Source organism: Haliotis rubra, unplaced genomic scaffold (assembly GCF_003918875.1).
Source record: "Haliotis rubra isolate DU_JTF1 unplaced genomic scaffold, ASM391887v1 Scf32, whole genome shotgun sequence".
Taxonomy (NCBI): domain Eukaryota; kingdom Metazoa; phylum Mollusca; class Gastropoda; order Lepetellida; family Haliotidae; genus Haliotis; species Haliotis rubra.
In genome coordinates, this window is record NW_025766991.1 from 211,169 (window position 1) to 235,875 (window position 24,707).

Below are 24,707 nucleotides of genomic sequence, written 5' to 3' on the forward strand. Positions count from 1 at the left end.
CGATAAGTATAAGAATGACATGATACATAGGTTTCATGAAGCAAACAATTTTTATTACAATGATCTTGGAAAGTGAGATAAATACAATGTCATTTATTTGTAGAACTCATGCTCTGTCTCGTCCTTCTTGATGTTATTTTTGTAGCCCTTCTCGAAGTCCTTGGCCAAAACAACGTAACGGTTCTCTCGCACTGCCTGCATACCAGCCTGGAGTGGAAGAACCAAAATCACTAATACCAAACATACACCACTGTCACTGTGGCTAGCTTGATGTGACAAAATAATCTTTGTGCTGATGCCACAGTAGTTCACATACCTTTGCATAGACTTAACCTCCATTAGGTACACAGGACTGATTTTCATCTTAGGATGCACATAATTCAAATACATCATTACATTTCAAAACATCTGTGAATTTAACATGGTTAATGTTGAACAGCTCAGACAAAAATATAACAAACTGTTATGTCTTCGAAGTGAAATTAGATTAAATTCAACAGTAAGGATGCTAAGCTTGACGATGAATGTTCACAATGCTCTTTCTACAGTCAGCTTAAGAGAGGATAAATTTCTTTACTTTCAGGGCACATAGAAATTTTAGACAATAAGAACAAAACAACAAATAAACAGTGTTGACTCTGCGATATGAAATTAAGTGAATAAATGGATGCTATATATCATGATGACCTGTGGTTGATAACATGAGTAATGTTCATTACTAAGACACACAGGTTACACACTGCGATCCCTTTCATGGAAAACTGTTGCTTTTATTAATGCTATTACAACTAGGGAACAATGAGTTTAGTTTTATGCCGCACTCAGCAATATTCCAGCTATATGGCGGCTGGGAACATTTAAATAGCTGCAGTCAATAATATATTGCCTTGGTAGTTGTCACATACCTCCTGGCATATTGCGTTGATATCTGCTCCACTGATCTTGTCAGGGCGAGCAACATAGTCCTCTAGGTCGACCTCCTCACTCAGGTTCATTTTGCTTGTGATTGTGGAGAACACAAGACGTTTCTGTCTCCTGTCGGGCAGTGGGAACTCGATCTTCCTGTCCAGACGGCCAGGACGAAGGAGAGCAGGGTCAAGAGTATCTGCTCTATTTGTTGCCATGATAACCTGCAACACATTTGCATAAAAATAGGTTTACAACAAATTCCTAATTGAGAAGAGAGGAGGTATCTACATATATATGCCAATAATGCAGACAAAGAGAAGATGATGATTTTATGGAGAAGCATGCACCCCCTAAAATTTATGTACAAAGTAAGTGACCCCCACCTGCATGTCATGTACAAAGTCACCCCCTCCTGTTTTCCATATTTTTTAAAGCATAATTTTAAAATATTTTTATGTACAAAATTGCTGACACTCTCCCCTAGAAACGTGTACAAAATTGATGACCCCCTACCTCCCCAGAACAAAAATATCATCACCCCCAGCCATAAATCATGAACGGTCCCTTATTCAGTATTTTTCAATAGATGTTCACATTGCCCTCAAAAATGGCTCCTGCATGTGAAAATTACAACAAACGTACCTTGACATTAACAGTCTGGTCAAAACCATCCATCTGATTCAACAACTCTAGCAAGATTCTCTGGACCTCTCTGTCAGCTGAAAGACAAATGATACACACATGTAGTAACCACAGCATGTGAAGCCTAGGCAATAATACCAAACCAAGAAATGATTGTAGCATATTCCTACTCATGTTGAATGCACCCACCTCCTGTTTGAGCATCAAATCGTTTAGTGGCTATGGCATCAATTTCATCTATAAATATGATAGCTGGGGCATTTTCTTTGGCTAGCCTAAACACATCTCGCACCATCCTTGGTCCCTCTCCAAGATACTTCTGTACAAACTCTGATCCCACCACTCGTATAAATGCAGCTGAAACATAAGTAATTATTATTATTAGTCTTCCATATATACAGAGTACACAGCATAATATTTCAAAATTCAAAATCAGCATGATTATCTCCCTTTAAGATGTTAACCCATGACCTTATCATGCTTTTAATACACAGTTGGACGAAGAGAAGAACCAAATGTCAAGCTCTCTGTTGTCATTGAAATACACTGTATTGGTCAATTTCCATTTCAAACTGCTTTGGAGAAACAGCTGTCAAATTTTCCATTTCGTTCTGAGGTGATCATAATATTAGATCCTGGATTAACCAATCAGCATCAAGTCAAGATAAACTCTTCTGTAGGTTTTACGGTAAAAACGCTAAAAGGTTGAAAGCTAACTTCTGTCACAAATGTTCAAACTCTTCTTACTTATAACCTGTTCAAACCCATGTTGGACTGCATGGGTCAAGTGGATATGAACTCTTTTTCAGAGGATATTTCTGGTAGAAGTTAAAAAGGATTTCAGACTGTTATGACTTCAGCACTGGAAGCAAGGGTTGTTTGGATAACACATCAAATACAAAACAAAATTTAAGCTGATAATTCACACAAAAGAAGGTACATAACAATGCTGAATATGTAGAAGTAAAACGAAGAAGTTACTTTTCTCCAGAAAGACTCCTATTTGATGTAAGATGCAGTAATGAGATAACTGTCAACCAACCTGTTGTGTGATGTGCCACTGCCTTGGCTAACATAGTTTTTCCACAGCCTGGGGGGCCGAACATGAGCACCCCTCTAGGTGGGTCTATACCGATCTGCTTGTAGAGCTCGAAGTGGGTGAGTGGTAGCTCCACAGCTTCTCTCACCTCCTGCTTCTGGACATCCATGCCTCCGATATCACCATACTTCACATCAGGCTTCTCATCTATAGGTACATTGCAAAATGAATTATGGACAAATGGATATGACCTTGACATGACTTCTGTTTTTCTGTATACTTTGAAAAAACGAGGAATTAAAATGTTTGCTGCTTACTGTAAACGTACTTATTTTCGCGTGGTGCAATTTTCTCAGAATTGACAGTTTAGACTACATCGCGCGGTCAATTATTCGCGCAATCAGTAATTGCCGGAACTGCCAGCTGTCTCTTTGGCCGCCACTAATAGCAGTGAAAACAAACAGAGTGGCTTAACCTGTCAGGCGGCGTGTATTGCGTACTCACAGGAAATCCCTATCTGTGCGATATACTAGTACACAGTAATCCGTTTACTCACGGAAGAGATGAAAAACACATCAGTCTTATGTTCCGAATTCTGACGATCTGACGAAATAACTTCTACTGTATATGAAGCTCTTTGTGATTTCAAGCAAGCCGGGTTGTTGTGAATGAGATGATTGAGTGTTAAGTGACTATTCGCTTCGTGATGTACTGGTAAATAAAATCTTAATGAATAAATAAAATACTGCTGTATTATTTCTTTCCGAGTCGTTTCATGGTAATCTGTTTTGTATCAAACCATCTGTCATGTGACCAATTTCCATGGCGGCCACAACACACATTGCTGTTTTCGCTAATTCGGCAATGGGATTTGGCTCATTATTTAATTATGTTTTGGGAAATCCATTACAGCGACAGTTAAGTGTGATTCTTTATGCTACTATCAGTCGTCATTTTAAGATTCCCGTAGATTTCTGTCTTCAAACTTGATGTGTTATGGCAGGGATACTCTACAACTCTTATAGAGTCTCCCTGGTTATGACAGGGCTGAATGAATGACAGGTTTATTCGATGTATAAATTTTTCTTAAAATGTTTTGCGAAAAATAAACCTCTTGCGAAATATAATACGTTTACAGTATTCAAGTGAAACATAAAAATGTAATTTTCTGACTAAAATTTATATCTTATACTTATCCTGACTCATGCTAAATGCTTGTCTCCTTCTTCTTGCGAATGATAGTGGCACACTTGAAGTCCCTTGAAGTTCCCTTCTAAAAAGCGGACGTAAAATCATCACTCACCCAGTCTCCCTTGCCTCCTTTGGCGCCCCTTTTGTATCACATGACCAGCCATGTTTGTCACGCTCTCTCCGTATGTATGCCCGACACCAAGATTTACAGGGAAATCCAGAGGGGAGGTTGGTAGGGCTGACCTCATCAATTTTAGTCAGAAAATTACATATTTTTTCTTATCCTGACTCATGCTAAATGCTTGCAGAATCCGTCGGAATCAGTGGTGGGGCAGGCCACTTCATTCACTGGCTGTTGATTTACGTCCTGTATTACCCCCCATGGGAACTTATGACGGCACTGTTGATGATTCTGTTCTTCCAACTTCCCTCTGATGAGTCTGGGGGGGAACCACGGATTTCTTCCGAAGCTTCTCCTGACATTTTCGTGTGGATTTTAGATATACTAATGTTCCATTAATTATCTATTGCAACTCCATCTCTTGATGCGACCCTTCTTTATGTACGAGTATGTCCTATACAAGTACAGGGTCTATCACTCATGCTAGCCTGTCCTAGACTTGTGCATGGTCTTCAACCATTTGCTCTCCAGAGCGTTGTTTTTCACAAGTCACGTGATAACAGGGTAAGATTTTTCTCAGCGCCTTTGTGGAACCGTTAGTTGTTGTGCTACAACAAGTGGCCCAAACTGGTGAATGCCTGAGACGTCTTCGGTGGCAATGTCTCTGAGGGAGTGGTTGGCAAACACTGTGTCCGATTTCCAAAAGCAGCCCTCCATTATTGTTGTAATCGAGCAGTTTGCATGCAGAGCAAATGTAGACGCCAGGGCTCTGACTTCGTGGGGATTGGAGGCTCGTGGAGGCTCAAGTCCTGCTGCTTTGTAGGCCCTTAGTATAATGGCTCTCATCCGTATCTATATCGTTGTCCGTGAGACTTCCGTCGGCGTCTTAGTGGATAAGGGGATGAATAGGCGCGCTTGAACTATCGTCTCCTTGTTTTTGTCCTTTGTACATAGACTTTTAGTGCTCTGACAGGGCATAAGGATAAATCCTGTGTATCCTGTGGCCCAAGGACTGTAGAGAGTGCTGGGATGTGGAACTGTCTGTCAGGCTGGCCGGGCATTTGGTTCTTGGCAATAAAGTCCCATCTCAGTCCTAGATGTACGATGTCACGATGTCTTGATTCAAATCGTGCTCATTCAAAGTCCAGAGCATGTATTTCTGACATCCGTGCTGCTGTTGCTAGGGCGATCAGGAACAGTGTTTTCTGTGTCAGTAGTTCAAAGGATGTCCGTTCTAGAGGCTCGTAGGCGTCACTGGTGAGATGTTGTAGAACTACGTTGAGATCCCAGGCAGGAGCCTTGAATTTCTTTTGGTGGTCTTCCAACTTGAACGAGCGTAGAAGTGCCAGTATCTCTGGTACTTTGGTCAGCTTCACACCCGTCTTCATGGTGATAACTGTGCTGAGAGCAGCCAGGTACGTTGAGAGTGTTGAACCTTTTAAGTGTCTCGTCTGTCGAAAATGACACAGGTTTTCTGCCACCTGAGGATGGGTTGCTTTTACCGCTGTAAAGCCTTTCCTCGTTGCATACTGTTCAAATCTCTGCCACTTGTCGTCGTACAAGTTGTGAGTTGATCTGTGTAGAGCTAGTGTTACTGCTTTGGCTGCTCTGGCGGAGTACCCTCTAGTCTTCAGGCAAGCTTTGATACGCTCCACGCGTGTAGCTGGAACAATGCCGGATTCCTGTGAGCTTGCTTGGTGTGTGGATGGACGAGCAGGTTCGACCACTCTGGTAGTTTCAGGGTTGGACTTCCGAGTTCTTGTATGAGGAGGGGGAACCATACCCTCGCTGGCCAATAGGGCGCGACCAAAATCAGTTACAGCGTTGTCTGCTTGATTTTCTGTATTACTTGTGGTAATAGTGCTGGAGGTGGAAACGCATAAGCGTTTAGTCCTTCCCATGGGATGCTTAAAGCGTCTGTTGCCCATGCCTGAGGACCTGGAATCGGTGAGATGAATGTTGGTAGTTGCTTGTTGAACTTTGTTGCAAACAGGTCTATCAGTGGAGATCCTATTGTCTGTATGACGAACCGCAACACTTCTGGGTGTAACATCCATTCCGGCGGGGGATGGTTGTAGTGGACGAGATAGGGCATCTGCTATGACATTCTTTGCTCCTGGAATGAGGCATGCCTTCATGTAGATGTTCAGGTCGTCGACGATGCTGAACAGGAGAAAGCTGAGTTGAAGCAGACTTGTTGATCTTGTTGATCCTTGTTTGTTGATGTAGAACGCTACTGTGGAGTTGTCCGTGTGGACTGTGAGCCTTGCGTTCTTTAGTACGCTGGACCAGTGTTGTAAAGCGTTGATCACTGCTTTCATCTCCAACAGGTTGATGTGCAGACTCTGATCCTGACTCGACGACTTCCCTGCCGCCACGTTGTCGAGGTGGGCACCCTATCCTTGTAGTGATGCATCCATGTAGAGATGAGTGTTGCAAACAGGCTCTGACAAAAAGGTTCCTCCGCAAACATTCGACTTCTGAGTCCACCATAGGAGGTATGGTTTCAGGCTGTCCGGTAGTATCAGCGGGATCCAGACTGTCGAGATGGGCGTTCACAAATATTTGTAGTGGGTGCAGTTGTAATCTCCCTCTGCGAGTCATGTCTTGAGCTGAAGTGAGTAGACTGAGCATGCTTTGCCAAGCACGTAGTGTCAACGGAGGGAGCATTGCTTGAGATATCATATGTTGTATCTTTACCCAACGATCCTCTGGGACGACTATGCGATTCGCCGGCGTGAAGAGTCGATTTCCTAGAAATTGAAGATCCTGTTTCGTCTCCAGTTCCGACTTGAGGAGATTTACCAGCCATCCTAACTGAGTGAGAAGCCTGATGGTGAAGTCTAGTTGCAGTCTGAGTTGACTGGGATCTTAATGACCTTGAATTCTGTCGTCCAGGTAAAAAGCACTGCGTAGACCTCGACGATGTAGATATGTGACGATGGGCTTGGTCACTCGAGTAAACAACCAGGGGGCCGACAATATTCCAAACGGTAGAACCTTCCGCTGGAAGTGATGTCCGTTGAAAAGGATTCTTAGGTATTTCCTTGAGTCTGGATGTATTGGGATGTGTAGATACGCATCTTGTAGATCTATGCTGGCGAGGTAGTCTGATGGATGAACGAGATGTCGGAGCTGAAGAAGATGTATCATCTTGAATTTTGCTGGTCTGCGGAGATACTCCTGGTTGAACTTCCTCATGTTGTAGATGAGCCGAAACTTCTCCTTGGAATTCTTCTTCAGTAAATACAGGAGTAAAAATCGGGCATGATGAGATCTTGATTTATCTCTTCTACTGCATCTTTGTCGCGTAGAGTCTTGATTGCGTTGTCCAGTTTCTCTGTCTGGTCGGCTGCATAGTTGAAGGCCAGCGGGTTGCTTGTAAGCGGCGGGGTGGCTTCCAACTGTATCTTGTACCCTCTACGTAGTATCTGGGATACGTAGTCATCCTGTAGTATTCTCCAATTTTCCCAGTACCTTGAAGACGTCCACCCACTGTCGGAGGTTGTACAGGAACGGCTGGGGGTGGAAGACACCAGTCGTTCCAAACCTGTCCTTCAGTGCTTGGTTCCCCTGGCATCCCTGGGTGCTCGGCCTCTTCCGGGGTCACTTCTGGGGGCTCCGGTTGGGGGACGAAAAGAACCTCTTCCTCCTCTCGAGTTGGAATACTTCTATTCTCTGGCTCTCTGGACTCCTGCAAACTTGGATTTGTTGGAGTAGCTGGGACGTCTGGCGAATCACATTTGCCAAGATATCTATGGACTTTATCATCATGACCTCCCTTGATTCGTGTATAACCTCTTTGGCAACTTCTCCAATTCCTCCTCCGAAGATGGATGATGCTGACCATGGGGATCTGTATAAGGACTTGCTGAACCACTCACTCCAGGTGCACGATGACAATAATCCTTGCCTCCTCAGGGTAGTCAGGCCCGCTGATGTGGATGCTAGATGCTCCAACATAAACTGGTGGTCCTTTTTCTGAGTCAGTAGTGCAGAATATATCATCCGGTCATCTTCGGCGGTGGAGTTCTTGAACTTCGAGATGAGTGCTTCATTGATAGCCCTTGACCTGGCTAGTCCGAAGAAGGTACGTCTAGTAGTCGTATCCAGTTGCGCTAGCTTCTTGTCCTCTATCTTGTAACTTCTATAGCAGGAGTCGTTGATGATTTTATAGTCCTCATCAATCTCTGGTGCCTTCAGGAAGGGTTCCATGTGATGTAGGGGCAATCTCCTGGCGTCGGGATATGCTGATTCTGGAACTTGGTAGCCTTATCAAAGGCTGAGCTGAGCTGAGACTGTCCGGTACTTGGGAGACTGGGTCGATAGGCGGAAAGGTGAGTGTGTCGAAATCATTGTAGGACATCTTGTATGAAAATGCTTCGTCTGTGTCCTTGGAAGGTGATGCTAGGTCCAGGCCATTAGCAATCCATTAGGTTACTTCCGTATCGGAGAATATGACTTCACCTTCTTCCTCTGATTTAGACATCTCCCGATCTGACGATCCATAACGATGTGAGTCTCTGTTTGAAGATCTGTATGACGAACTGCGCGCAGTTCAATGATCCCGATGTTATTGTGTATCCTTCCTGGAGTCTTGAGATCTCTCTCTAGGCCTTCGTGAAGGTTGATTCTTAGACAAAGTTCCCCCTCTATGAGATGTGCGTGCAGGTTCCCGATGTGCGTCTTAGTCCAATGGTGATGACGATCCGTATCTACGACGTCTGTAGGGTTCGGGAGAACGCTTTGATCTGCTTCTGCGTGGAGAATTCTTAGCGGCTCCTTCCGAGACGTCTAGGGCTGAGCTGACATTGGTAGCGTTGTCCAGGCTCCTAACTTCAGATGGGGAAGATCGTCAGGTGCGTGAGCCTTCACGCAGGCTTCCCTCTTCTTCCAAGTGCGTTGGAGAGACTGCTGAATCTTCACGCAGGCTAGTAGTCATCGTAGTCGTCTTTGTAGCAGCTTTCTCCTGTGTGAAGTGACGTTCCATCATCAACATCATCTGGTCTGTAAACTGTTGCATAAAGAGCCCCGGGTTGAAGTTCTGCGATGTCTGATGAGACTGCTGCAGGGTTGATGATGCCTCTGACAACGACGAGGGGTCTTCTAAGGCGCGCTTCACTTGTGAAGAGTTGACGCTGCTGCTATCTCTAGTACCCGATGTCTGCGTTGATAGAAGGTCTTCTGTCAATGTCTGCGCTCATAAAGTTGCCGATGAAGCTGTAGAAGCAGGCTTCGTCTTCTTGCTGACGACTGTGACTTCAGGTATGAGGATGGGGGGGATCATCATACACGTCTGCTTCTTCCGGAGGTTCAATCTCAGCAGAGAAGGATCTCGTCTTCTGCGTAGAGCTGTGTAGCGACTTTGATGAAGTCTTAGGGGTTGTAGCCTTCTTGTTCTGCGTTGAAGACGTCCTAGTCTTCTTTGCCTGCGAAGAGGTCAGCTCCCTTGACAACGATCTCTTATTGGCTCCAGAGTTCATCACTGGAACAGCGACCTGCCCCTGTAAAATGCTCGGCAATTCACTAGAGTTTTGAACATCGGCAGCAGTAGTTAACACACGGTTATCAGTGCAATCACTCGATTTAGACATGACTTGTGAATACCTTCTTACCCAGTCCTTTGCACGTCTATGAATGGCAAAAAGGTAGTCACTAAATTCAAAAGTGGTTAAATTCAGTCAATGTTTACAGCGAGAGCTGGAAGAACATGAAGTAGTGGAATCAGGACATAATAAATGTGGGTCAGCCGCAGACAGCCGGTATCTACAACGAATACAAGTTTTCATCAAATGTAAACACGATGAAAAAACATGTCCAACATCGTATAATTTAGATCAAATTTCAAACCATATAGTAGAATACAATCCTAAAAGCCGTATACAGCAATAATTTTGATGTAAAGGTCCAAATTAGAAAAGGATATGTGCCGTATAGGGACCCAGGTGCTCTCACAAACAAACCCCACAAAGGCTGAAGAAGGAGGGTGACAAACATGGCTGGTCATGTGATACAAAAGGGTACCAAAGGAGGCAAGGGAGACTACTCGTGGGTGAGTAATGATTTTACATCCGCTTTTTGGAAGGGAACTTCAAGGGATTTCAAGTGTTCCACTATCATTCGCAAGAAGAAAGAGACAAGCATTAAGCATGAGTCAGGATAAGGACAAAATACTCATTTTCTGTCAATCTTAGTATCATTTTTGACTATTGCTAGATATGCTTACTTGACCAAAGAGAATGTTACCCATCTAAGATTTCATCGCTATTGTGAAGTAGCAACATACAACTGAATATAACAGAGCTACAGATAACTTTTTGGGTCATTGAGTTATGTACTCGCTTGTGTTCATCTCAATTGGGTATCCTAATTTTCCTTTGAGTAACCAAATAAATTGTACTCACCTCACTCAAACTCAATTGGGTATTTTGCCATTTTCCATTAATTTTAAAAATATAATAAAGTTTAAATGTTAGTGCTTGTTATTTATGTTTCATCTGTAATATGAAAAATGATAAGAAAGACTGCAAGTTGTCACGTTCATGTCCTGAAATAGAACCTCTCAATATACATCAGTTATTTTATCTATCCACCGGTACCCAAGCTAAGATTTGACATTTTTGTGTGTACGCATGTAAGATCACATTTATTGAGTATTTACAAAAATTCAAGCGTTCTTGTACGCTTGTACGCAATAGACTTAATAGGAATTGAGTTTTCCCAAAAACAATTGCGTAATTTACGCAGATACGCAGCTTATCTGTACCTCTGATATAAATGTTGAAGGGATGATTGTGACAAGATAAATTCACTACTCACCAGCTTGTAACATTGTGATGCTGGAGTCAGCCTCTGGGGGCAGAACATCCACCAGGGCATTGCTGTGTTTGTGCAGGGCCACACTGGCTGACGGCTTCAGTAGCTCACGGTCAATCGTGGACAGTATCCGAACATAATAGTTGGAACCTGGTCATTAATGAATAATAGGTTTTAGGAAATATCAAGAGACAATCAATCATTGGCCATAATCAGTAGTTTTCCATTCTGTCACCTAAAAAGGAGCATGCCTACCATTGTCTACATACCATAAAAAACATAATAACATAGCATGATTACTTAACTTTGGTACACATGAAAAATCCATTTCTGGTTTTGTACAATGAATGAACCAGAGTTACTTCCCTTACTCTACAGTACCATACAAAATTTGTCATTTTTTTCCAAAATTTATTGAAATAATTTTATCCAATGAGAAGTGGTGTTGGTAGACATCGCCAAGTTGACAATGGATTTCACGACTCTGAGAGTTAAATGAAATCTGATGTTTTTACTTGTATGAAGGATCGAATCGAAAATGATAGAATCGAGGGTCCAATATCGAAAATCAAATCGAATCGAGATCAGGGTAAATCGTTGCAGCCCTAAATTTGAGACCATACCATTCTGTCCAAGTACAAATTCTCCCTTTTCCTTCATGTTTAAAAGAACATACTAATGATATGTCCTATTCTTGTCCTATCAATAGTCTCTAGTCTTAAGAGTGAGCTATTATTGGAATCTGACATCAGCAGATTGACTTCCAAGTAGCAGGAGCATATAACCCTTTGACAGCCTAGTTAATGCATTACAGCAACAATACGATATTCTAAACTTCAAATAGGTAATTTTTTCAAATAAATTGTGAATAATTGTTTGTCCAAGCGACATCACACAGCACCTGTGGTGGACCCAACAATGCCTGTGTTCTGGTCAACAGCCTCCAAGAACTGCCCTATGACAAGAGGAACACTCTGTATCCGCTTAACCTCTTCTTGGGCATGGAGGTACTCCTTCTTGAGGTTCTTCTGTTCATCCTTGATGTATTCCTCCTGAACCTCAAGGAACTCAAGTTGGCGCTCTAGTTTCTACAAAACAAACACAAGACTAACTCTACATGTACTGGTAATTCTGTCAGAAATACCCCCAAAAGGTGGGAAAATACTGATGCACTTGAATATGTTCACGGTTAACATGGTTAAACTTGTTTTTACTTGATGTGAAAAAACCCACAGGATATACTATCTCATTCTTCATCATGTTTGTGTTCTTAGTATGGTGTTTTTTCAACAAAGACTCGATGGCTAAAGACCAGCCACTGAACATTGCTGAAAGTCCTGTAAACATTTTCCTATTGAATGTCAAGTAGGTTCAACTGATATTAAAGACAATTTAAATCAACAGTGATATACAAGGTAAAGCTATTTTGATTGTTTGAGTAGGAAGCTTTTATGTTAGACCATGAGCATGATATGTGTGACACTGACTGAGCTCTATATTTAAAGTTCAACATGTGTTACAACAAATCGGAATACTTACTTTGTACTTAACATAGAGGTCCTCTAAGTCAAGTGATAGAGGATCCACATGAGAGATTCCAGATGATGTCCCTGGACGAGAATCTGTGAGTTGTGAATCCTCCTGTGAATTAATGTTAAATGTATACTGTAAGCCATTAAAAAGGCAATTGGTATTTGTTGTCCTGAAACTTACAAAAGTTCTATTGAAGATTTTTTCCTGAGATACAGAGGATGTAGGGATAAAAGGCTGTTATTCTGGCCCATTTCGAGTTCGAGTCCCGGAGCATTCCTCTCACATGAACTTTGATACTTAAAACTGAACCTTTGACATTTCTCGTAAACACAACCACATTCATGAAACACGTTGTGCACATGAATTACCTGCACCCAGGCCCTGTAAAAGCACAAGGAATTGTGGAACTCAATCACTTTGAGAAATTGCCACACTTGACACAAGACGAAAGGAATCAGGTTATCGGTATGGTCAGCCAAGGTGCTTCAGATGTGATGATTGCCAGGCACTTTAATGTGCATCCATCCACTGTAAGTCGACTCAGACAACATTTTCGGCTACCGGAAGTGTTGCTGATCGTTACGACCTGGTGCACCACCTGTGATAACAGCTCGACAAAACCGCAATATCCGAAGTTTCACACTTGCTAAATCGGTTCCAAACAGCTGATGATTAGGCAAGGAGGACAATTGGGACAAGTCAACGTCATTTCAGCACCCAAAAGGTGCAAGGGCGCTTGCTGCCTTCAACATCCGGTGTCGTCACCCGTATCGTGGTCCAACCTTATTGCATCGCCACAGACTTGCCAGACAGCGATGGGCAGCAAATGGGGCCAATCTTGGCAACAGGACATGGCCAGATGTCATTTTTTCAGATGAATCCAGGTTTAACTTATCCTTTGCAGATGGACGTCAACAGTTTTATCGACGTAAAGGAGAAAGACTTGCGCCAAACTGTGTCCTTGAACATGATCGTTTTGGAGGGGGTGGTGTCATGATCAGACCACAGGCCATCAGAGGCTGCAGACCATCCAACAGCTGTTCCTGAAAAATGTGTGTCTTTCAATGCCCCAAAGACTGCGAGCATGTCTTGCAGCGCACGGTGGACACACACGATATTGACTGCAAGTGACCCATCCTTTGTTTGATGTTGTTGTTGCGTCACTGATGTTGTTGTTGACTGGACATTTTCAGATGAAATTATTCACAGATGTTCACTTAAATCATATCTGCCAGTCAGGTTTATATATGTTGAAATTAGTGTGAGTAAAGAAAGTATGAATGGAGCTTCTTATTTCAGATGCGATTGGTATTTTTCAATATACATGATACAAGATTTCATAAACTATGAACATATGAAGCAATAAGCAATATTCAGATTAAATTCTGTTTCAAAAGTAAGCAAGTAACAATCTAATTAAAAAAATCCTTTTTCTTTAGAACAATGTTAAACAGCTGTTATAAATATATCAAGTTTTTGGCACTTCATTTAGAATCCTAAATAAATCCCTGCTTTGGAATGTTTAGGTTCTAGTCATTTATCATATTTAAATGTTAAGACATTTCCTATCATCATGTTCACATATAACTCTAAATCATGAAAAGAGCTTATGGGGTATTGCAATGGTAGAATATATGCCTTTATCCTCTAAGATGTGTTTAACATTAACAACAAAGGCATTCAAGTACAGTCAGACATTGTATATCCGAACTTCAGATATACGAATACCTCGGTTTCCGAACATTCTTCACGAAATTTTCTAGTTACAATTTACCTCGTATATCCGAATGTTCGGTTTCCGTATCCGAACGGTCAATTTCGGTAACGAAACAGCAAAATATGTACAAATTTGCCTCGTATATCCGAACACCAAGGCTGTTGACGACAAGACGTCTGCTGTTTACTGCTCCTCAACAGTGCTATCTTGTCTATCACGTGTCAAAACATTGTGCTGGCTGGTAGTTAATTCATTGTTTGATCTGTTTGACCATTTCATTGTTTATTGAATATTTATCACAGGGCGTGTAGGGTAATTAGAGAAGAAACAATTAAACTTTGACATTGAGTTGACACTGATTCGAGTCATCATGGTCATTGATTGAGTAAGCATAAATAAAGACGGAGGTGTATGCAAGATATAGAAACAACACAAAGGCGTGGATGGCAGCAGAGCTGTTTCGTGATTGGCTGCAGTCTTTTGATCGACAGATGAGGTAACGTGTAAGGCGGGTCATTTTGCTTGTTGACAATGCGGCTAGTCACAACTGTAAAAATCTGAAACTGACCAGCGTGACGTCCATTTCCTGCCACCCAACACAACCGCACAAATTCAGCCAATGGATGCAATGGATTTGAAAATGTTGGCGACCTCACAAACCTGGAGCTGTTAGTTATGTTTCAATGTTATTTTTAGTGGTTTTGTTTTTACTTGTAGCTGACCGCCTAGGTCCTGATTCAGATATCCGAATGATTTGTTTGTTCGAACAATTCAATAAAAAAAACCAAAGTGTTCAGATAAATGAGGTCTGACTGTATTATCATGGCCATGATGTTTATGTAGGCCAGTCTGGGTAACATGGTTGCAAATTATTCAGGATCCCTTAACATATGATCTCCATGCCATGGCACATTGTCCGTAAATAAAATTGTTGTCAGCATTGCCATGATGGTGAACCAAAAATTGTGTACTGAAAACCTAACACTCTCAACTCTCATCATTAAATATATTTATATCAATACTGAAATAATAGTGACATTGTAGGTTACATGAATTAGTCAAACGTGTGCTGCATGAACCTGTGTGGAACTATCGGTTGTGAAATATGAAGAAGTATCGATTTGAACCTGTAAAGTTATATGCAGCCTAACCAGATCACCACGCATTGATTTGATGCAGGTGCAATAACATTGTCTTAACAGAGAACCAATCTGTTCAGCAATATTTGCGTTACAAATAGCCTGAGTGTGACACAAGAAAGCATAATGTACACCAATCACAAAACAAACTCAAGCAGACTGGAACCAAACACTAAAAATATACCCAGACAGGCATAAAACAGTTTCCGTCTCTGAATGAGTGATACAGCAATTTTTGAGTAAATCATGACAGAAACACCATGCGTTGACACTAACACTGAATTTATCTGCCGTTTTTATCCGGGATATATTTAACGTCCTAGACAGTCGCAATTGATATCTCATAGTTTCGTGTTGATATGTTGGGTATAAACGAGAGAAATTGTATATATTTGAACGCACCTTTTCAGGAACAACGATGCCGATTTCTTCCATCTTGAAAGTGCCCGGATATGACGTCACTTCCTCACAACTCCTTGTTTACAAATGGCGACCAAGTGAGGATTTTCTGAATGAGGCACGCTGACAGTTACTGTTAGACCAGCATAAATAAATCTGCAAGGTATACGTCGACTCATTCAAGTGATATTCCCGCACCATCATATTATAAGTCATATATACGACCATATTATTCCGACAATGTCAAACAAATCACCACTGACAGCTTTCGGAAAACGTTTACAGTTTGTCAAGATTGTGAATACAATTCGAAGTGATAGGATATTTTGTCCTAAGCGAGAACCAGTGAATCCACAATAATTCTTTTATGTAAGTCTCCCAGGGATGTAATGTCTGTTTGTACTATTTTAGTTAGAATCGGGAACATACAAATCTTGACAGGTTTTCAGCCCCTTTTGATATCTAAGCAATTTATTTCCCATGCCAGTCGCTGTCTTTATATGCCACAGCAAATCATATGTTCTTTTAAATTGATCAGTGAGTTTTCGGTCGTAATGTGTATGAGTTGGCAGTAACCTATTTCCATGAAAGGCAGGTAAATGTCTCCCATTGAAATTAGCCATTCATGTAGTCTCTGACAAAGTTCTTGGAAGCGAATTTGGTGTGAATTCCCTATCTCTACATGCTCACCTCTGAATCAGCAAGATAATTTTGTACAAAGGGTAATTGTCTAACAACTGCATTCATCATTAAGTAACACAGATCTACCCTAACAGATATTTTGGAGCTCTTGTACTTTTCAACTCACTCACTATTATCAATATAGAATGTCATCAAGTCGATCACCAACACCAGTGAGTTCTGTGTCAGCATTTTCCAAATTGCCTCCAATCATCACAAGTGAGGCAGACCGGGACTTCCTCCATGAACTCAGCTCATACATTGACCGAGAGATGGGCAAAATACAAGCTGACAATGAAGAACAACGTTACATTGTGTACAAAGGAGTCTTTAATAAGGTAAGAGAAATATGCAGAGCCTTGTAAGGATGTCATCATGAGGGTCAACTGGCCCTTTACCTGGGGAAATGATATGCTGAGTTTCAGAAAAATTGGACCTGGGGACCAAAGTTCATCAGAAATTTTGGTAATTATATCATTCTGCTGTCAGCAACTTACAGCAGTGTTAAGTACTGACTGTGGTGTATGCATTCAAGAAAATCAAAGATTCAAATATGTAGGTGTTGTACTTTATTGAATTGACATTATTTCTCACTGCTGAATATAACATTATCATCTATCATATCCTACCCTGTTGGAAATGTTGAACAACAAATGAAAGGTCACAGTCTTTTTGGGGCGGTGGAGTAGCCTAGTGGTTAAAGCATTTGCTTGTCATGCTGAAGACCCGGGTTCAATTTACCACATGGGTACAATGTGTGAAGCCCATTTCTGGTGTCCCCCACCGTGATATTGCTGGAATATTGCTAAAACCCAAACTCACTCATTCACAGTCTTCTTTTGAAACTTTACATTCCATAATGTTAGTTACATGAATTAAACATGTTAAATGTTGAACGTATGTCTGACTATTACCAAGCAACTGTTTCATTGCTTTGTAGGTTATTGAGCATGTGGTAGCTTACAAGCCTCTACTGACTGATATAAAGAAGGAGTATGAAGACACAATTGGTGCCATACGGAAGGGTCAGAGAGAAGCAGTGTTTCTTCAGGAGAAACTCAAGGCAATGGCCTCAGAGCCCTCCACAATTCAGCAATTATAAGAAACGAGCTGATGAGCTGGAAGAAAGGTATTCACAATGTGCATCATATGTGCCTAGTCTGTTTTCCATTACAGATGACTGGTTAGTGGATGTAGTACTATATGAACATTGTACATGTGGAAAGTACAGTTTAGGAGGATGATTAAGTTTTTATACATGTAATTGTTTCAGAATTTCCATTGTACAAAAGGACAATGCCCGTTTGGAAGCTGAACTGGCTCAGCTAAAAGCTGCATGTATGGAGAGAGAGAAGAAAGAAGAGAAGAAGGAGATTCCAAAACCACATCTCAAGAAAGACAGACGACAGATTCCAGGTATGTTTTACAATATTGTTCATTATACTGTACCATATGTACTGTAAATTTGGACAGTCTTGCCAGTGTGAAAGTTTAGCAAACAGGAAAGTATTATGAAAATTGCAATAGTTTCATGACAGAGTAATCTTTTGTCAGCACCCACAAAAATAAGAAAAACAGCAAAAGGAGGCACATTTCTTTATATTCAGACATATATCAACCATCAGCCAGTCAGTACTGTTAGATAAACACGCTACTCAGACCTATCTTGTCAACTACACCATCACATGTCTGTTCAAAAGTAGTTACTTAGACTAACATCTGGTCTCTGACATATTTTACAGAAAAAAAACGGTTCTTCAAAAAAATAGTAAATAAAGGGTTCTTAAAATATATTCATAAAATATAGTAAATAAAGGAGACCAGCGACTTTCTTCCATGGGCTGTATTGGATACATTTGTTTCAGGGACTGTATGACAGACTATTAGTCCCCTGTCCATGATGCTTATTACCTGGCTACTATCTATGACAAACTGGAGGTTGAGCGAACAAACCTCTTAAATTATCTAACCCGATTAAACTTGCACAATTGATGCAGAGATCTTTGTTGACACTGGCATATAGTTTTTAAAGTTTCAGACCTGTACATTTGTCTGTATGTATTCTTAGCTGATTGGCTACTGTGAGAATGCTGCGAGCCAGCCATCTTTGGAGGTAATAAAATCATCGGGCCAAGGGAGCCATCGGAAGCCAGATGCGTCCAGGGTATAGTGGGGAGTTATCGTAACGTATACCCTGGAGATTATCGAGGATGGTGCAAAAGCAGCTTTGGTAATCTCAACAACAGAGTGTTGCAAAACTTTCTAGACCCAGTTGAGACTATTGTCAGCAATTTACTATTTCATGGCAGAAAACATTCCCTATTTACAGCATTGAAAAGAAAAACTCCATCAGCAATCTCAGTGAAACTAACATTACCTCTCGGGAAGTTAGGTAAAGTAGTAACCGGCTCATCATGGCTAATCTCGGTTCATCAGTTTGTGAAGCCATTTCTGTGCATAATCCACCTAAAATAATGCTTTATGAGACCATACTTAGAAACTCACTGATATTAACCTCCCCAGGCCTAACCTTGGATGAGTCAACTGATCTGAAGGTGCTGTACCGTAAGCTTGAGAAGCTTGAGCGACAGATGAAGGAACTCAACATCTGTTACAAGACACGGTATGTCAGCAAGACCCACAAACAGGAGTTGAAGGGGGGTCTGGACAACAAGGTTGCACATAGAGATCACCTGCTGTGGCAGAGTCAGGTGTACCGAGAGAAGAGGATGAGGTTGAAGATTGCACTGGAAGCTGCTGAGGCATACAATCGAGTCAAACCTCCACACCAGACAGTTGGAGATGCAGTCATGTTGGCATTTGCACAGTTTCAAAGTTCTAGAGCAAAAGGTATAAAATACAAATGCTAATGGAGTGTCTACTTACTGAAGGACATTATTTGGTATGCTTATATCAATAGTGAAATAGGATGCTAAGGTTAATAATGAAATATTACTCTTAAAGGTAGAATGATTGTTTGTACTCATAATATATTTCTGATATTTTCGCATGTACATTTTAGTGATTCAAGGTGCTTCATTGTTGAGAAAAATACATGATGTCATTGTTCATGGTGTAAATTAATTGATTACATCATCTGTAAAACTTAGTGCCTTCAGTGAAGTTTATCCTTGGGGTTGACATTTCATGTTTTATCTTCATTTTAACTCTGAAAATGTAATACATAAAATAACAAACCTCAAATTTGGAATTACAGATTATCTGTCCCTTGTGAATGAAGGCTGTCAGTTTCTCACAAGACTCTGGATTAACACCATACATTCACTCAGGAAAGATAATCCGTAATTCCTTGTGGATATTCTAAACTACTAGTTTTCTTAAATTTCTTGTGACCATTCACAAAATCCGCTATAAAATCTTTATAAGAAAATTTAAAATAAATATGAATTTGAAGACCTTCACATCTGCATATATATAGGTTTTCCCAATTTTGAAAATGAATTCCAATTGCATAGGTTCGATATACTTTGATATTCTTGTCCCAGAACCTGTATCCACAGAAGGAGGGGATGGTCTGAATCGGGAAGTGACTCCATCCAATGTAACAGTTACAACCACAACGTTTGAGGAAGATGATCCCAACAAGGAGAAAGAGGCTGAGATTATGCTGGAGTATATTGAGAAGTTTAATGAGTTATTTGAGGATGGCAAGTTTGAGGAGGCAGCTGTCCATGCTGCCAACAGTCCAAAGGGTATTCTGAGGACAAGGGCCACTCTGGTCAAGTTCAGGGGTAACTACATGTCTTCAGAGATCATTCAGCTTCAGCTTTCAGTTTCTCTTGTACCGTAATGAAAGAAGTTTTACAACTGATATGAGGTGACAGAGACATAGACTTTAATGCTATCTTACAGAGAAATAAGTTTAGGTTAGCCTGGTGGTGTGTACTTGTTACACAGATCTTCGTTTGAATCAAGTATTGCTTCTATATATATGTGTGGACAAGTTGATCATATAATGTTCCTTACACTCTATAGTGACTTGTTCGTTTATGAAGCATTTCCCATGTAAATAGATCAGTGTGCATTCTCAACTCTCTGAGGAGTATAATTTGTCCAGAAATGGCTTAGAAAGAGCACATTGTTATAAAGTAATGGACTAAGAAATATGTTTGTATCAAACACTGCTTATGTAAAGTTACAAAACAGAAAAACTGTGAAATATTTTGTCAGACCCCACTCTTCCTAATATATACTTCAATGTGGCAAGGCATACTACTTATCAAAAGGAAGTCATCGTTTTTGATGCACACCTTCTTTTCAAAATCTTGGATCCACCTCTGATGGTGTATCTATTTATTCAGAGGTAAAGGGCAAGTTTCCTGGGAGGACTCCTTTGCTGAGTTTCTGTGATGCCCTGATGTCATCAGTGAAGGAGGCTGGGTCACGGCCAAACGAGGCACTGTCCTTAGACTGTGTACTGTGTGCCCTAAGTGAGAATAAGCTGGACCTGCTCTACCACTGGCTGGCTCAGGACAGGTAAAGGAGCATGCCTTTCATGTTGGACATTTTGTTAGTAGGACTTTAGACAGTTAAGTAAAAGTGATTACCAGTGTACCAGTGTACCAGTGATTGAAGATGACACTGTCCTCTGTGCAGAATTGTGTTCCTTAGATGTCAGGATCTTTTGGTTGTGGACCTGACCTGATTGATCTGATAATTGTCCTGGCTGTGTTGCAGTTATACTTATGGCGTAATGCTTATTGGAAAGAAACATCTGTGACAAGTGTCACTTTTTTGCTTTGGCTAAGTAAACTGATGCACCATGATAAAATGGAAATTTTCAACTTAGGAACCAGACTTAAATCCCTATTGTCTTTTTCGTGGATAATTGGCGATTAAATTACAGGAAATAGACTCTCTTTGTCTGATGAGGTATATAGCGTTGACTTTGAAGGCTTGTACAGGGTTTTGTCTTATATGTGGTGTCACTCGCGATATACGGTAAATGTTTATTTGAAAATACATTTTTATCTTAAACAAACAATATCCACAAACTTTGTAATTTTCAGACTCACCCTGTCTTTGGATGTTGGTCACCACATTGCCAACCACTGCTCATGTACAATCCCCTGTAAATGTGGCTGCCAGGCTTTGGCCCAGAGTGTCTTCATGCGTCTTCAGGCACACCGAGACAGTGTCCTGTGTCTCCTGAAACAGGGCAGAGTGCATGCTGGGATCCAGTTCTCACGCAACAAGGGTGTCTTGTCCACAGAAAACCTGATAGCTATGTTGGCAGCCTGTCCTTCCCTCCAGCTTGTCCATGCCCTGGTGGAGCAGGTGCCCTTTGCCCAAGAGTCTGGACCTCTGCTGCCTCTTGGTGTTGTGCTTCGGACACTGGTCAACAAGGGTCAGACAGATCTGATGGCCCGGTGTCTTCAGGACCTCAAACAGGGAACATTGCAGGGTAAGTTCAACAAGAGGTTATGTTTGTCTTTACATGTGTTTGAAGCTTACAGATAAACAGAGTAGCGTTTTTACTTCTCCAAGTGTTGACTTCATGCTTACTCAATTTTCCATCCTGATAATTAAAGGTCACATGCAACGTAAAACACAACTTTGCAGATTCTGATACCTTTCGGTATGGACTTACCGAAACAAATCATCAAAAATGCAAATTCAACTTATAAAGTTGAAAAATAAGGCGATGAAAAAACCCGCGCGAAATCGTAGTTCAAACGATTCACTAACTTTCCCCAAGCGCTTGGGGGAATTGAAGTGGTTTCAACAGCTGGGTTGCGCTTATAGCACATTCGCAGTGAAATAGGTTCGCGGAGCTTGGAAACGGGTTGTCCGGTGAATATTCGGTGAAGGCTTTGGTGTGAGCTATTTTCTAATGTTTTGTTGATATTTCACAGGCGCGAGCTTTTTATATGTTATTACAGTAGATTACCGATTTAACTGTTTATATAATTTCATTTGTCTATTTCACCACACGTTCTTCTTACCGAGTCACTTTCTCAGTTCGATACTTAAAAGCAATGTCATTATTTAGCGTCGACAGAATTTCTAACTGTGATATAGTTCGGTCTCTGTCACATTATGTAATTACACAGACAGGCAGGTGTGATACTTGTACACATGACATGCTATGATGTCTGTTGATTGCAAAATGTTATACACAAAAAATGAGCATCAAAACCCAACATCTCTATATATACACACACAATGAGCCGTGAAGGCATCTGCAAATGAACCAGCCGTTACACTTGAGTGCACACCCACCCGCTCTGACTGGGTTCGTTATCCCGGCTGCTTCGTTTCTTGGGAAGTAAACCCAAGTACAAAATATTGCACTTTTGATTTGCGATTGTACGCTTATAATTTTGTTTTTATGTTTTTTCATAACCAGCAATGTATATTATATGTCATGAATAAGTGATAATTGTGTTTTAATTATGTTTGATTTTTTGGTTGCATGTGACCTAACTGTTATACACGTACAGTAATGATTAAAAAATACAGTGAACCCCCTTAATCCAGACCAAGTGTTTCTGAGAACCTCACTTTTCAGATTATTCTTGTTATAATTGGGCCAGTGATGTAGCCTAGTGGCAAAAGTGTTTCAAACTGGAAAAATGCAGGCTTCTTCCTTTCAATATACGAATTGTTTGAGTCCCCAAGACCATGACATTGTTATCAGTTTGTTAGCAGGGTAAAATCTAAAGCATTCTTTCTGATGTTGTACACTGTGTACCCTTGCTTCTCGGCAGTTGGTGATGAGACGGATTCACTCTTCAATGCCGTGTTTCTCGACTCCGAGACCTCCACTGACAACTGGATAGACATCTGCAGCCATCTGAAAAACAATGACTTTGAAGACACAGCACTAAAACTTGTTGCTACAGTGACAGTTGTTGAGGCATTACAGAATGCATTAGAGACATATGCTGAGAAGGAGCAGGACTACATGCAGTAACCGTATCAGCAGACTGTGGTACACTGTGTGTACAATGTGATACTTTGTGTGACTGTGATACACCATCAACATGATATACAGCTTTATTTTATATTCCTGAGAATGTGTTTCACACATTGACTATAGCGCTACAGCTTTAGTAACTTCCATAACACAGACACTCCAGACTGTCGTGTCATACCACCATGACAACTCATGACAGCTGTCATGCTATAATCGCTATTTGGAACTTATCCAGGTCAGCTTGTGTGCAAATATCCAGATTTGATGACTGACATTGTATTTTTGTATTGATGAGTAAAAACACTATTTGTCAGTGTGTTTGTTTTGTTCTTACTTGTATTCAATGCATTAAGATGCATGAACATACTTTACTTTCAAGGTGCACGTAGTTGGTGATCCAGGGTACAATATATATATGCAGGCCAGATGGATCAGTATCTGAAACATACAGCTGGAAGAGATGGATCAGTATCTGAAACATACAACCAGCTGGATCAGTATCTGAAACATACAGCTGGCCAGATGGATCAGTATCTGAAACATACAGCTGGCCAGATGGATCAGTATCTGAAACATACAACCAGCCAGATGGATCAGTATTTGAAACATACAGCTGGCCAGATGGATCAGTATCTGAAACATACAGCTGGCCAGATGGATCAGTATCTGAAACATACAACCAGCCAGATGGATCAGTATTTGAAACATACAGCTGGCCAGATGGATCAGTATCTGAAACATACAGCTGGCCAGATGGATCAGTATCTGAAACATACAGCTGGCCAGATGGATCAGTATCTGAAACATACGGTTGGCCAGATGGATCAGTATCTGAAACATACAGCTGGCCAGATGGATCAGTATCTGAAACATACAGCTGGCCAGATGGATCAGTATCTGAAACATACAGCTGGCCAGATGGATCAGTATCTGAAACATACAGCTGGCCAGATGGATCAGTATCTGAAACATACAACCAGCCAGATGGATCAGTATCTGAAACATGCAACCTTCCAGATGGATCAGTATCTGAAACATGCAACCTTCCAGATGGATCAGTATTTGAAACATACAAACATACAGCTGGCCAGATGGATCAGTATCTGAAACATACAGCTGGCCAGATGGATCAGTATCTGAAACATACAACCTTCCAGATGGATCAGTATTTGAAACATACAGCTGGCCAGATGGATCAGTATCTGAAACATGCAGCTGGCCAGATGGATCAGTATCTGAAACATACAACCAGCCAGATGGATCAGTATCTGAAACATACAGCTGGCCAGATGGATCAGTATCTGAAACATGCAGCTGGCCAAAGATATGAGTTGCTTAAATGTGCAGCTGGATGAATAAGTTTCACTGGGGTCAAATTGTGTCACCCTCCCCTTAATTTCTACATGTAAACTGTGCCCCAGTCCAAGTGACTTCCTGACTTTGGTATTATGTGCATCCCCCACTGGTTCACCTTTAACATTCACTGTCCTGTGTATGCAGACATCATGAAGCACATACCACTCAACATTTGCTAAGAAACAAAATATATAATCTCATTATCAGCTTGGAGAAGATGACAA

General features: G+C 41.1%; 2 protein-coding genes across 2 annotated transcripts; one reads left to right on the forward strand and one right to left on the reverse strand.

The window, feature by feature from the left end:
* Positions 1–31: 31 nt before the first annotated feature.
* On the reverse strand, positions 32–15,644 carry LOC124283653 (26S proteasome regulatory subunit 6B). The gene is made up of 9 exons (XM_046719646.1): positions 15,510–15,644; positions 12,258–12,359; positions 11,620–11,806; positions 10,722–10,868; positions 2,594–2,797; positions 1,741–1,908; positions 1,552–1,628; positions 906–1,130; positions 32–207 (listed from the first exon to the last, which is right to left on the reverse strand). Exons 1-9 carry the CDS (start codon positions 15,540–15,542, stop codon positions 94–96), a joined length of 1,257 nt encoding a protein of 418 aa, XP_046575602.1. The 5' UTR covers positions 15,543–15,644; the 3' UTR covers positions 32–93.
* On the forward strand, positions 15,570–23,440 carry LOC124283652 (clathrin heavy chain linker domain-containing protein 1-like). The gene is given in 10 exon segments (XM_046719645.1): positions 15,570–15,669; positions 16,333–16,525; positions 17,128–17,280; positions 17,282–17,316; positions 17,461–17,603; positions 18,711–19,037; positions 19,694–19,939; positions 20,510–20,684; positions 21,218–21,612; positions 22,919–23,440. Coding segments are annotated over 9 exon segments (1,872 nt in total). The 5' UTR covers positions 15,570–15,669; position 16,333; the 3' UTR covers positions 23,125–23,440.
* The last annotated feature ends 1,267 nt before the right edge of the window (positions 23,441–24,707 follow it).

Coding starts and splice junctions, on each gene's coding strand:
- LOC124283653 (XM_046719646.1), bottom strand. CDS start 15,542: ATGGAAGAAATCGGCATCGTTGTTCCTGAAAAG. Junction 2,798..10,721: donor CATCACAATGTTACAAGCTG/GTGAGTAGTGAA, acceptor ATGTACCTATAG/ATGAGAAGCCTGATGTGAAG. Junction 1,909..2,593: donor AGTGGCACATCACACAACAG/GTTGGTTGACAG, acceptor CTTATGTTTCAG/CTGCATTTATACGAGTGGTG.